Consider the following 12,923-nt stretch of genomic DNA (forward strand, 5'->3'; position numbering starts at 1 on the left):
AGAATTTGGTTATGCCTTTTGGTTTGATGAATGCCCCAGACGTTTTTCAGCATTTCGTGAACAGCATTTTTTATCATTTAATGGGAAAATTTGTATTAGTGTATTTGGATGACATTTTGATTTTTTCTCCTGATTTCAAAACTCATAAGGAACACTTACGTCAGGTCTTGCTCATCCTGCGGGAGAATAAATTATACGTGAAACTGGAAAAATGTGTGTTTGCGGTTCCAGAAATTCAATTTCTGGGGTTTCTTCTCTCCGCTTCTGGTTTTCGCATGGACCCCGAGAAGGTCCGCGCTGTGCTTGAGTGGGAGCTTCCTGAGAATCAGAAGGCGCTGATGCGTTTTTTGGGCTTTGCCAATTATTACAGGAAGTTTATTTTGAATTATTCCTCTATTGTTAAACCACTCACTGATATGACCAGAAAGAGGGTAGATTTTTCTTCCTGGTCGGTAGAGGCGCGTAAGGCCTTTTCTAATATCAAGGAGAGTTTTGCTTCCGCTCCCATCTTGGTACAACCTGATATTTCTCTACCCTTCATAGTTGAGGTTGATGCTTCTGAGGTGGGTGTGGGTGCGGTCTTGTCTCAGGGTTTCTCTCCTGCCAAATGGCGACCGTGTGCCTTTTTCTCGAAGAAACTCTCCTCCGCAGAGAGAAATTACGATGTGGGAGATAGGGAATTGTTGGCCATCAAGTTGGCTTTTGAGGAATGGCGCCATTGGCTAGAGGGAGCCAGACACCCTATTACCGTGTTTACTGACCATAAAAATCTGGCCTACTTGGAGTCAGCCAAGCGTCTGAACCCGAGACAGGCCAGATGGTCTTTGTTCTTTTCAAGGTTTAATTTTGTTGTCACGTTCCACCCTGGGGTTAAGAATGTGAAGGCAGATGCCCTGTCACGTTGTTTTCCGGGAGGTGGGAATTTTGAAGACCCGGGTCCCATTTTGGCTGAAGGTGTGGTGGTCTCTGCTCTTTTTCCTGAATTGGAGGCAGAAGGGCAGGCAGCCCAGTCAGAGGCTCCTGATCTTTGTCCTCCTGGGAGGTTGTTTGTGCCTCTCGCTTTAAGACACAAGATTTTTAAGGAACACCACGATACGGTCCTTGCTGGGCACCCGGGGGCAAGAGCCACAGTGGATCTCATCGCTCGGAGATTCTGGTGGCCTGCGCTTCGTAAGTCAGTTGAGGGTTTTGTGGCAGCCTGCGAGACTTGCACTCCTGCCAAAGTCCCTCATTCACGGCCATCAGGTCCTCTCCTTCCCTCACCCATTCCTTCCCGTCCTTGGACACATCTGTCCATGGACTTCATAACGGACCTGCCTCGTTCCTCGGGGAAGACTGTGATTCTGGTGGTGGTGGACCGTTTTAGCAAAATGGTGCTTTTCCTGGTTTGCCCAATGCTAAGACGCTGGCGCAGGCATTTATTGATCACATTGTCAAATTGCATGGTATTCCTTCAGACATAGTCTCTGATAGGGGCACGCAGTTTGTTTCCAGATTCTGGAAGGCTTTCTGTTCTCGCTTGGGGGTTCGGTTGTCATTCTCTTCTGCTTTCCACCCGCAGTCGAATGGCCAGACAGAGCGCGTCAATCAGAATCTGGAGACATATCTGCGCTGTTTTGTGGCGGAGAATCAGGAGGATTTGTGTTCTTTTTTGTCCCTTGCTGAGTTTGCTTTAAATAACCGTCGTCAGGAGTCCTCTGATAAGTCACCATTTTTTGGTGCATATGGGTTTCATCCGCAGTTTGGGACTTTCTTGGGTGAGGGGTCTTCTGGTTTACCTGATGAGGACAGATTCTCCTCGTCTTTGTCTTCTATTTGACAAAAGATTCAGGATAATCTAAAGAGCATGAGTGAGAGATATAAGCGTGTGCAGATAAGAGACGTGTGCCTGGTCCGGACATGAATGTTGGTGATCTGGTGTGGTTGTCTACCAAGAATATCAAATTGAAGGTTCCCTCCTGGAAGTTGGGTCCTAGGTTTATTGGGCCTTACAAAATCCTGTCTGTCATCAATCCTGTTGCCTACCGTCTTGATCTTCCTCAGACTTGGAAGATCCATAATGTTTTTCATAAGTCCTTATTGAAACCTTATGTTCCACCCATTGTACCCTCGCTTTTGCCTCCTCCTCCGATTATGGTTGATGGGAATCTTGAATTTCAGGTCTCTAGGATTGTGGATTCTCGTCTTGTCCGCGGTTCTCTCCAGTACCTCGTTCATTGGGAGGGTTATGGTCCTGAGGAGAGGATGTGGGTCCCAGTGACGGACATTAAGGCCACTCGTCTCATCAGGGCTTTCCATAGGTCCCATCCTGAGAAGGTGGGCTCTGAGTGTCCGGAGTCCACTCGTAGAGGGAGGGGTACTGTCACAATCAGACAGCTGAGAAGCTCTGACAGAAGCCTTTCAGAACCTCCTCCTTGAGTTTTCTTTGTTTTGAATTTCAGTTCCTCATCTCGTTAGCCTCTCTCAGCTGTCATGTAGTTGGACTGATTGCATCCCTTTAAATTCCTCCCCATAATGCATTAGTGTGCGGCTTATACAACTTCCTGGAGTGTGTGTGCATGCTGATCCTATTTTCCAGCCTTCTACAAGATAAGTGCTGTACATTTATTTGTGATTTTCTGTTTGCTGGATCCCAGTTGACCCTGATTCCCTCCGTGTCTAGTGTAGGGAGCCGGTGGTCGTGTCCCCTCACTATTGTAGGGTGTTCAGGTGGTATATAGCCAAGGTACGTGGATATGCGATCATCCACCATTGGGATCTTCGCATAGGCTGAGCAGACAGGGAGAATGCCAGGTCTTATGCAGGGTCTCCCTTTTGTTCCTTAGTTTTGGATCCAGTGAGTCATATTCATTTTGCATTGTCTTGTTTCCTGTACACCTTCCGTTACAGGTTCTTGGCAATAACCAAATACAATTACCTCTCCCAACTGGTTCAGGACCCAACTAGAGGGACGCCATACTGGACTTAGTATTAACCAATAGGCCTGACAGAACAACAGACGTGGAGGTTGGTGGACACCTGGGAAATAGTGACCATAAAGTAATAACCTTCCAATTATCATTCAAAAGAGCGTTTCTACAGGGAGGAACAAAAAAGCTAAATGTAGCCAACTAAGAGAGGCCATAGGCCTAACTAACTGGGACAAAGTCCTCAAAAATAAAAATACAGCCACAAAATTGGATATTTTTAAAAACATCCTAAAATCTCATTGTGAGAGGTACATACCGTATGGGAATAAAAGCTTAAGGAACAAAAAGAAACCAATGTGTATAAACAGAACTGTAAAGCAAGCAATAAATCACAAAAAGAAAGCATATAAATCACTAAAACAGGAGGGTAGCACGGAAGCACTGAAAAACTATAAGGAAAAAAATAGAACATGTAAAAAACTAATAAAAGCGGCCAAAGTAGAGACCGAGAGATTAATTGCCAAAGAGAGTAAAACTAACCCTAAAATGTTCTTCAATTAAATAAATGTTAAAAAGTATAAATCTGAAGGTGTCGGCCCTTTAAAGAGTAATGAGGGGGGAGTCGCAGAGAGCGACGAGGAGAAAGCAAAGCTGTTAAATATTTTTTTCTCCAATGTATTCACTGAGGAAAATAAACTGTCAGATGACATGCAGAATGTAAAAAAAAAAATCCCCATTAAAAGTGTCCTGTCTGACCCAGGAAGAAGTACATCAGCGACTTAAAAAGATTAAAATAGACAAATCGCCTGGACTGGATGGCATACACCCCCGTATCCTAAGGGAATTAAGTAATGTTATAGCCAGACCCTTATTTCTGATATTTGCGGACTCTATACTGACAGGGAATGTCCCACAGGATTGGCGCATGGCATATGTGGTGCCAATATTCAAAAAGGGTCCAAAAACAGAGCCTGGAAACTATAGGCCGGTAAGTTTAACATCTGTTGTGGGTAAACTGTTTGAAGGTTTTCTGAGAGATGCTATGTTAGAGCATCTCAACGGAAATAAGCAAATAACAATATCAGCGTGGCTTCGTGAGGGATCGGTCATGTCCAACTAATTTAATCAGTTTCTATGAGGAGGTAAGTTCTAGACTTGACAGCGGCGAATCAATGGATGTCGTATATCTGGACTTCTCCAAAGCATTTGACACTGTACCACATAAAAGGTTAGGATATAAAATGAGAACGGACTGGGAGAAAACGTCTGTATCTGGGTAAGTAACTGGCTCAGTGATGGAAAACAGAGGGCGGTTATTAACAGTACACACTCAGATTGGGTCCCTGTCGCTAACAGAGTACCTCAGGGGTCAGTATTGGGCCCTATTCTCCTCAATATTTTTATTAATGATCTTGTAGAAGGCTTGCATAGTAAAGTATCAATTTACGCAGATGACACTAAACTGTGTAAAGTAATTAACACTGAAGAGGACAGTATACTACTACAGAGGGATCTGGATAGATTGGAGGCTTGGGTAGATAAGTGGCAGATGAGGTTTAACACTGAAAAATGTAAAGTTATGCACATGGGAAGGAATAATGCAAGTCACCCGTACTTATTAAATGGTAAAACACTCGGTAACACTGACATGGAAAAGGATCTAGGAATTTTAATAAACAGCAAACTAAGCTGCAAAAACCAGTGTCAGGCAGCTGCTGCCAAGCCCAATAAGATAATGGGTTGCATCAAAAGGGGCATAGATGCCCGTGATAAGAGCATAGTCCTACCACTTTACCAATCGCTAGTCAGACCACACATGGAGTACTGTGTACAGTTATGGGCTCCTGTAAACAAGGCAGACATAGCAGAGCTGGAGAAGGTCCAGAGGAGGGCAACTAAAGTAATAACTGGAATGGGGCACCTACAGTACCCTGAAAGATTATCAAAATTAGGGTTATTCACTTTAGAAAAAAGACGACTGAGGGGAGATCTAATTACTATGTATAGATATATCAGGGGTCAGTACAGAGATCTATCCCGTCATCTATTTATCCCCAGGACTGTGATGAGGGGACATCCTCTGCGTCTGGAGGAAAGAAGGTTTGTACACAAACATAGAAGAGGATTCTTTACGGTAAGAGCAGTGAGACTATGGAACTCTCTGCCTGAGGAGGTGGTGATGGTGAGTACAATAAAGGAATTCAAGAGGGGCCTGGATGTATTTCTGGAGTGTAATAATATTACAGGCTATAGCTACTAGAGAGGGGTCGTTGGTCCAGGGAGTTATTCTGATGCCTGATTGGAGTCGGGAAGGAATTTTTATTCCCCTAAAGTGAGGAAAATTGGCTTCTACCTGACAGGGTTTTTTTTGCCTTCCTCTGGATCAACTTGCAGGATGACAGGCCGAACTGGATGGACAAATGTCTTTTTTCGGCCTTATGTACTATGTTACTAATGTCGCTGTCAGCAGCCGGCAAACAATTGCGCTGAATGTCACAGATATTTAGGATGCGCAAATGTAACACAACAGATGTAGCAGAGGTTGTGTCACTGTCAGCAGCGGCCAAACAATTGCACGCTATTTAACCAACATGGCTACGGCATTACAGTCAGTGCCAGTACCTGCGGGGAGGAGACTCAAGCATCGCGTGCTCGAGCACATGCGGTGTCCGGCCATGCATGCTCGCCCAACACTAGTGGCCACACAAAATATTGACACTTTGGGCACAATTTGGCCATTTTCACTTAGGAGTGTACTTACTTTTGTTGCCAGCAGTTCAGACATTAATGTTTGAAGGTACACCAAATTTACAAGCTGTACACTGACTACTTTACATTCTATCAAAGTGTCAGATCTTATGAAAAGATATCATAAAATATTTACAAAAATTTGAGGGGTGTACTCACTTTTGTGAGATACTGGTGTATATTTAAATTATAAATAGGATTTCTAAGTTTAAAGTAGAACTGAACATATTTTGTAATATTACTGAAATTGTACATGTCTATTAAAAATAACTCTTAAATGGCCCATTTTGTGGCAACGCTCCTAATAAAAATGTGTGATTAAACACCTTAATAACTGAAAATGTTCTATTTTTTCATGTTTTTACCCCCAGCCTTCCCAAATACATACCTTTTCTATTTTTTCATTCACATAACCGTATGAGTGCTTGGTTTTTGCGGGACAAGATGCACTTTCTAATAGCACTATTTACAGTTGCATATAATGTAGGGATTATCTCAGGTAAACCCCCGGATCCCTCAAAACAGCCATTACTGGGGCTGATGGTTAGGGGTCAGAGGGAGCTAAATATCTGAGATTTCTCTGATTTGCAGGTGGTTGTGCAGGGAAAGCTTGAACTAGCCTAACATTACCTGAACTCATTTATTGCTGTTTTGTGGCCTGTTACAATTATTTCTTCAGTCTGCGCTTTTTTTGCCCTCACTGATTTTACCTGGGAAATGTACGTGTATAAAAGATAGGGCCTCCTAGGAATCTGAAATAGTCATAGTAATTATTTCCCAACTGAAATTACAGTTATTAACTTGCAGCCTATTTCAAATGTTCCATTTAGGTCTTCGCTGAGCTATTATTTTTTTATGAGACTTATATGTATTACATTATACTATATATATGTCATTGAAGTCTTGATGACCACACCTTGGTTGGGCTGGATTCCATAGTGTTTAGATCCACCTATTCTTCCAGTATAAATAGAGTGAGATGGACAGTTGCATCTCAGAGTCTACTGCTGCTTGCTCAAGGTAGGTGACTTCTGACTACTACTAGAAGGTCATCCATAACAGAAAATTCAGCCTGGTGACTTTTTCTGCAAGACATTGCTTGTGAGGTTTCTCTTTCTTCGTGCTCCTCTGTACCAAAATAGGGACATAGGAAATAATAGATTATATTTGACTGACTAGTGTAACGTTTCTATGGATTCATGCATGCAATATATCAGATATCCATCTATAGATAAAACATAATTTTTCTTATATGGACAAACCTTTTGATTTATACCATTATACGTTATTGTATAATGATTTCTGTTGATCATTTCAGGAAATTTATAGTGACTATACTTAGGAGGGACTCTGGAGTCTCAGGGATAGGTTGCTAAAATGGAAAGGCGGGACATGTTACAGGGCCTTCACCTATGCACAAGTGATAAATGTTAAATGCCAAGGAGACTTACTGATGATTACTATGGGGGTCCCATGTCCCTGTTCCTCCTCATCACCACAAGCATGGTGAAGAGGAGTTTAGAGGTTCCTTATCCGTGCAGTCATTGCACAGAGACTGTATGGAGGAAGTTATGGAAACAGCTGATTCTATAAGCAGCAATTTCCTATTATTGAAATTGATTGTTGCACAAAATTAAGAAATTGCTTGCTTGAGTGATGTGTGTGTAGCGTGTTTATGGAGCAAATTGGCTGATGGAAGCCACAAAGAATTTGCATTATCAGATCATTTTGCGTGATTGTACAATTTGGATAATGGGTTAAGGATAAAACATTTCTGTTTTGAGTACCTTTCTCCAAAAAAAACTAACCATAATCAATCACACATCATGTTGCAAGTTTTCCTCTGCTTAAAGGGGTTTTCCCATCTCAGACAATGGGGGGCATATCACTAGGATATGCCCCCCATTGTCTGATAGGTGCGGGTCCCAATGAGAACAGAGCAGGGAAATGAACGGAGGGCGCACTGCGCATGTGCAGCTGCCCTCCATTCATTTCTATGGGGCCTTCGAAAATAGCCGAGCACTAGAAAAGAATGGGAGCATGGGCCGTGCATGCGCAGTGCGCTCCCATTCACTTCTATGGGAGCAGCGCTTGGTGGTGGACGGACCCCTGGAAATCCGGGGTCCTCTAGCCACAGCGCTCCCCGCTTCGTTGTAGGTGCGGGTCCCCCTATCAGACAATGGGGGCATATCATAGTGATATGGCCCCATTGTCTGAGATGGGAATACCCCTTTAAGGTGCCCCAACAATGGTGTAGCCAGGCTGCTAGAAGCACCAGAATTTTCACCACTTACCAGTGGGATACACCTTTACTTGCAACCTCATCGTTCGAGAGCCTGTTCACCTCTAGGGAATTATTACTTTATTACTCTGTATCCTATAGAAACAGAAGGCCGACTTGTAAATGCTAATTATCCCAATGACTTTTCAACCTGACTCCGGCAATCTGACATGAAGACGAAAACATAATTGAGTAACAAGTTATAAAAAAAATATAATGACAGAAAGTGATGCCATCCAACCACTTTATATGTGATGACAAGCTAAATAATTAGTGGATTCGGTACTGTCAGATGTCCCGGTATATAATCCAAGGTTTACTGGACTACTTACTACATAAGATCTGTAGTTGCAATGAAGAAAGTATTATATCAACTTCTAACCACATACTTTGTATATAATATTAAGACAACCAATATATGACCAATTCCTCTAGTAGATTACAGTGAGCCCAGCTGTCTGATCCTCCATAAACGACCACTTCCCTAACAGTAGAATAGTCTATTTTTTGTATGCATGGACTATAGTTTACCAGCTCAATGTGGAGGCCCAATTTGGTAAATCTTTTACAAAAGTTATCAATCATATACCCAGTCTCATTTCTCCTAGATCAGAGTTTCTTTTTTGGAACGCAAGAGAGTATGAAAATAAAAATGGCATAACCACACTCAGGGTCACACTATACACAGTTTACGCTGGTTTAGGAGCCTTTTAAACCTAACAATAAGTTTCCCTACAGCAAAAATGAAACACCATGCCTATTGAAATCAATGAGATGTTCATGAATTGCATTGAAAGAACATGAAAGAGAGAATCCTTGAGGCCTGCACTTCCTACACTAGGCATAATGCAATGTATACGCTTTGCAGACAGTGTTCCTTTAATTGTTTAATGACTATTCATTTCTCAACAGCTTTTATTCTGCACATACTCTTAGGAGCCTATAAACCCAAACCACAGCCATGGAAGGAGGTAAGGTCCTTAGATTCATAGATGGCTTCTAATCCAAGTAAAATTAATTAGTTGCCACAAATATTGATCTGATCAGTATATTTACCTTCTTTTTATTCATTTTCAGCACCAAACCCCTCCAAGAAGGTAAGAGAAGAATTTGTCTTATAGGAAACAAGCCTGATTTATTACATATTCATGAACTGAAATGTTTGGAATGATTGAGATGAGACATAACATGGTGTGGTATGCGCAGGAAATACTGGAATTTTAAAAAATCTGAGTGTCAGGGTGATAGATCAAAAGTTTTAAACCTGGTCTCCGAGCACTGAGCCCCCTGCCAGTCTCTCAGAAAATGCATTGGAATGCTGTATCTCCTCGTTGCTGAAGATGGTCATTTCAGAGATTGGTGGGGTTCTCAACTCTCTGACCCTCACAAAACCTTTGGTATGTCACTCTGGCGTATAAAAAGTGAAGTTATCCTTTCAGTCTATTGCCATGACTTTTTGTGCAAGTTTTCTGGTCATGGCAGGGGCTTGTTAGTGCCCACTCCCTGTACCCAATACCTGAGGTACATGCCCCACCAGTGTCCATATATCAGAAGCCCAGAAGGAGTGTAACGGAGGATTGGAATGGTAGCGGCTCTGGCAGTGACAGTAGGTCATACAAAGCACAGTGGCAGACCTAATAGCCATGCTCCCTAGGGCCAGGGAAGTGACAGAAAGAAGGACCTTTTCATCCCTCATGGCACACCCTGATGTTGGTACTACTGTCTGATGGTAGTTGAAGTGTCATTGGTGTCAGTCTATTTGTAAGGGTGTAAGGCAGGAGATATAGGTGCTGTGGCCGGCAAATTGTGCTGGAGTCAGTAATCAGACCAGTGGTAGAAAACAAATAAGTCTGTGTTTACTAAAGTGTAGAATGGGAGATGTACTACATACAATAGTATTAAAGCATAGTTCCAGGCAGAGCACAGTGCAAGTCCTCCCTGATACCAGTGTATGGATTGCAGCGATGATAGGGGTTGTGGTACTCTTCCCTCTATCTTTCTCTACATCCAAGGCTAGCAATAGGGTTATAGTAAACATTTCTTGTAATTCCCTGGCTGAGGGGTACAGAATTAAGATATGGCTGGCCATGGCCTATTAAAATGTGTAAGGGTGTATTAGGAATGTCCCCTTTCACAGCAGTAAAGTCCCTGACACTCCAATGCACAGCCTTCTGGACCTTTAGTCCTCTCTCTTTACTCTCTTTATGGAGTACTTCTATGTAGCAATGGTTTTCTTAAAGTAAATGTCTCTGAGATGGTGATTCTGTAGGACTGAGACTTAGTCTTCTGAGGAATGAGCACATATAGCACCACTCATTTCTTCAGCTAGGACACTCACACTCCCTCTGAACTAGGGGTAGACCTACGTCCTTGTCCTAGCCTCCTAAAAGGGTTGAGCCAGGATTTTTAACCCTGACCTATCCATACAAAACTAGTGCACCATCCTGTAAGCATTACATTAGATCAATTAACAAAATAATAATAAATCTTTTTGCAAGTGCCCTGTTCTGTGGTACTGCTTGCACATATGAGAGAAATGCTTGCTTGAACTGCTGATTTTAGAATCTCTACATTCATGATTCTTGTTTAATACCCTTAAATTATTACATGTAGGTACACAATCCGTATATAAAATGTAACAATATTTTGCACAATCTCTACATAGTTTAAATTGCTCCAGAAATCAAAATTAAAAAATATAACTCATGTACAATTTTGACTTTAGAATAAGTTCATATCAATACAATTTATATCCAACTAATTGCATAGAACTATTCCACTCTATAGTTTTACATCTATCCATCGAAGTACACAATCTATTAAGAAGACAAATATCCTTATGTCATTATGAAATCAATATGTCCAAGACTCGAAAATGTTCTGCTTCTTTTTCCAGACAAATCCCACTCTTATCCATAGGCTGTGTCTGATATGGCAGCTCAACCCAATTTAAGTAAATAGGTCCAAGTTTCAGTACCAGAGGCAGCCCATAGACCAAGCTAGCATCTCGTGATAAAAGCAGACCCTTTTTATAATCCTAAACTCCTTTGAACATATGCAAAACATACAAATACACAGATACTTAAAATGTAGTTTTTATATATGGTTATTGTGTGAGTCTAGATTTGGCAGAGATCACATAATATTCAGAGTAATGTATCCATGTTTAACCACTAATTTGATTTTGATATTATTATCTTCCCAGCCTTCTGGCAGCCAACAGAGCTCGGTAAGTGGAACTTGTTAAACCGGTATTGCAGGTTATAAAATATTAGTATGAACTGAAGTCATGTTCTGTTTGACTTGTAGATCTGCACTTTATTATATTCTTCAACACACTGGAGAGGAAAAATCTTCATGAACAGTTGCCTTTGAGTGTAAAATGTATGTCTGTTTTTTTTATAGACCTCAACTGTATTAAGCCAAGGAAGCAGCCAAACCCAGACCAGTGGTCAACAGAGCCAGGGAAGTGGACAAGACAGTGGATACCAAGGGCAGACTGGCAGCAGCTCCCAGTATGGCAGCGGACAACAACAAGATCAAAGCAGTGGCCAGCAGGGCAGTGGATACCAACCAGGACAGGGTCAGAGCGGTGGTCAGCAGGGTGGTGACTACCAACAAGGACAGGATCAGAATGTTGGTCAGCAGGGTGGTGGAAACCAACAAGGACAGGGTCAGATCGGTGGCCAGCAGACTGGGGGAAGTGGGCAACAAAGTTGTGGAACCCAGCAAGGAGGACAGAGTCAAGGACGTGGACAGGATTCTTCTTATAACTTTAGACAAGGAAAATAAAAGCAATAGATCTGTGGTTTGCACTCCAATATCTATGTATACCTAATGATAAATACTGTCCCTTCCTGCTTACTAAATTAATCTATAGCTAAAGCATATAAATAAAATTCTATGATTTCAGCAATTGAACGTTTCCTCTTCTTATTTAAGTTAACCAAGGTCTTATTACTTATTAAATCAATCACTGATGTACCCAAAGGATCAATAAGGCTACATGCACACAAATGTTTGTTTCCGTGTCCATTCCGTTTTTTTTTTTGCGGATAGGATGCGGACCCATTCATCTCAATAGGTCCCCAAAAAATGTGGACAGCACACCTTGTCCACATCAGTATGTCCGTTCTGTAGCCCTGCAAAAAAAAATAGAATACGTCCTATTCTTGTCTGTTTTAGGCACGGTTACATCGGATCTGCAAAAAAAACTAACTGATGGTATACGGACTGTAAAACACATATGGTCATGTGCATGTAGCCTAACACTGATGGAAAAATACTGCAAATTATCACAAATTCTAAAAATATGAGTACATGTACAGAGTATAAGAAGTTGATTCTTGTCCCTTCCCACCGTGACCCCTCTATAACCCCCTCGAAAGGCTTACGTTTCCCCTGATGCGGAGATGGTGCTTAGGTTTATTTTGTAGCTACTGATGTTGGACCAAACCAGAATTTTGTGGTAACATAGAACCTAAAGGGGAAACAATATGCAAACAGCCGCTTATCTTTCAATAATTCAGATGACACCCCTGGGCCACATGAAAACACCACCATTCCCAGGAGCAGCAAGCTTGCACGCAGCGCACCACAGTGCGAACCTCCCTCCCCCCTTGACCGTTTCAATGCCCCTTATGTAGAAATTCCAGTAATTACATGGTTAACCACAGATAGACTGTTGCTCAGCCTGCAGTACCACCCATGGTCAACAGATGGCGCGCTTGCACCAGGCTGAATGGGAGCGAGCGTTACTGCAGATGCTTACCTCCGAACCCTGCCGCCCGCCCAGCACCTGGCTGGTGAGTAAAACCTCGATGAGCAGCCTATGGAGACCTGCCTGCCCCCATACCCCAACCCTCCTCGATCTTACCGGCACCCGCCGAACGCCACAAACCATGAACACGCGCTGACCGTCCCTAGGTCGCACACCACACTTGACTAAACCGGAAGTGACGCGAACAAGCTGTCCCGCTAAACAA

The 12,923-nt window shown here is 42.4% G+C and overlaps 1 protein-coding gene across 1 annotated transcript; it reads left to right on the plus strand.

The window, feature by feature from the left end:
* The first annotated feature begins 6,621 nt into the window (after positions 1 to 6,621).
* On the plus strand, positions 6,622 to 11,854 carry LOC122936203 (protein argonaute-2-like). The gene is made up of 5 exons (XM_044292295.1): positions 6,622 to 6,677; positions 8,851 to 8,909; positions 9,016 to 9,035; positions 11,144 to 11,167; positions 11,344 to 11,854. Exons 2-5 carry the CDS (start codon positions 8,900 to 8,902, stop codon positions 11,728 to 11,730), a joined length of 441 nt encoding a protein of 146 aa, XP_044148230.1. The 5' UTR covers positions 6,622 to 6,677; positions 8,851 to 8,899; the 3' UTR covers positions 11,731 to 11,854.
* Positions 11,855 to 12,923: the final 1,069 nt, after the last annotated feature.

This window comes from Bufo gargarizans, chromosome 4 (genome assembly GCF_014858855.1).
Source record: "Bufo gargarizans isolate SCDJY-AF-19 chromosome 4, ASM1485885v1, whole genome shotgun sequence".
NCBI lineage: Eukaryota > Metazoa > Chordata > Amphibia > Anura > Bufonidae > Bufo > Bufo gargarizans.

What these genes read in the sequence shown, in the direction of transcription:
- LOC122936203 (XM_044292295.1), top strand. An exon ending in CACCAAACCCCTCCAAGAAG is followed by an intron (nt 9,036 to 11,143) that starts GTAAGAGAAGAA and finishes TTATCTTCCCAG; the next exon opens with CCTTCTGGCAGCCAACAGAG. An exon ending in CTGGCAGCCAACAGAGCTCG is followed by an intron (nt 11,168 to 11,343) that starts GTAAGTGGAACT and finishes TTTTTTTTATAG; the next exon opens with ACCTCAACTGTATTAAGCCA.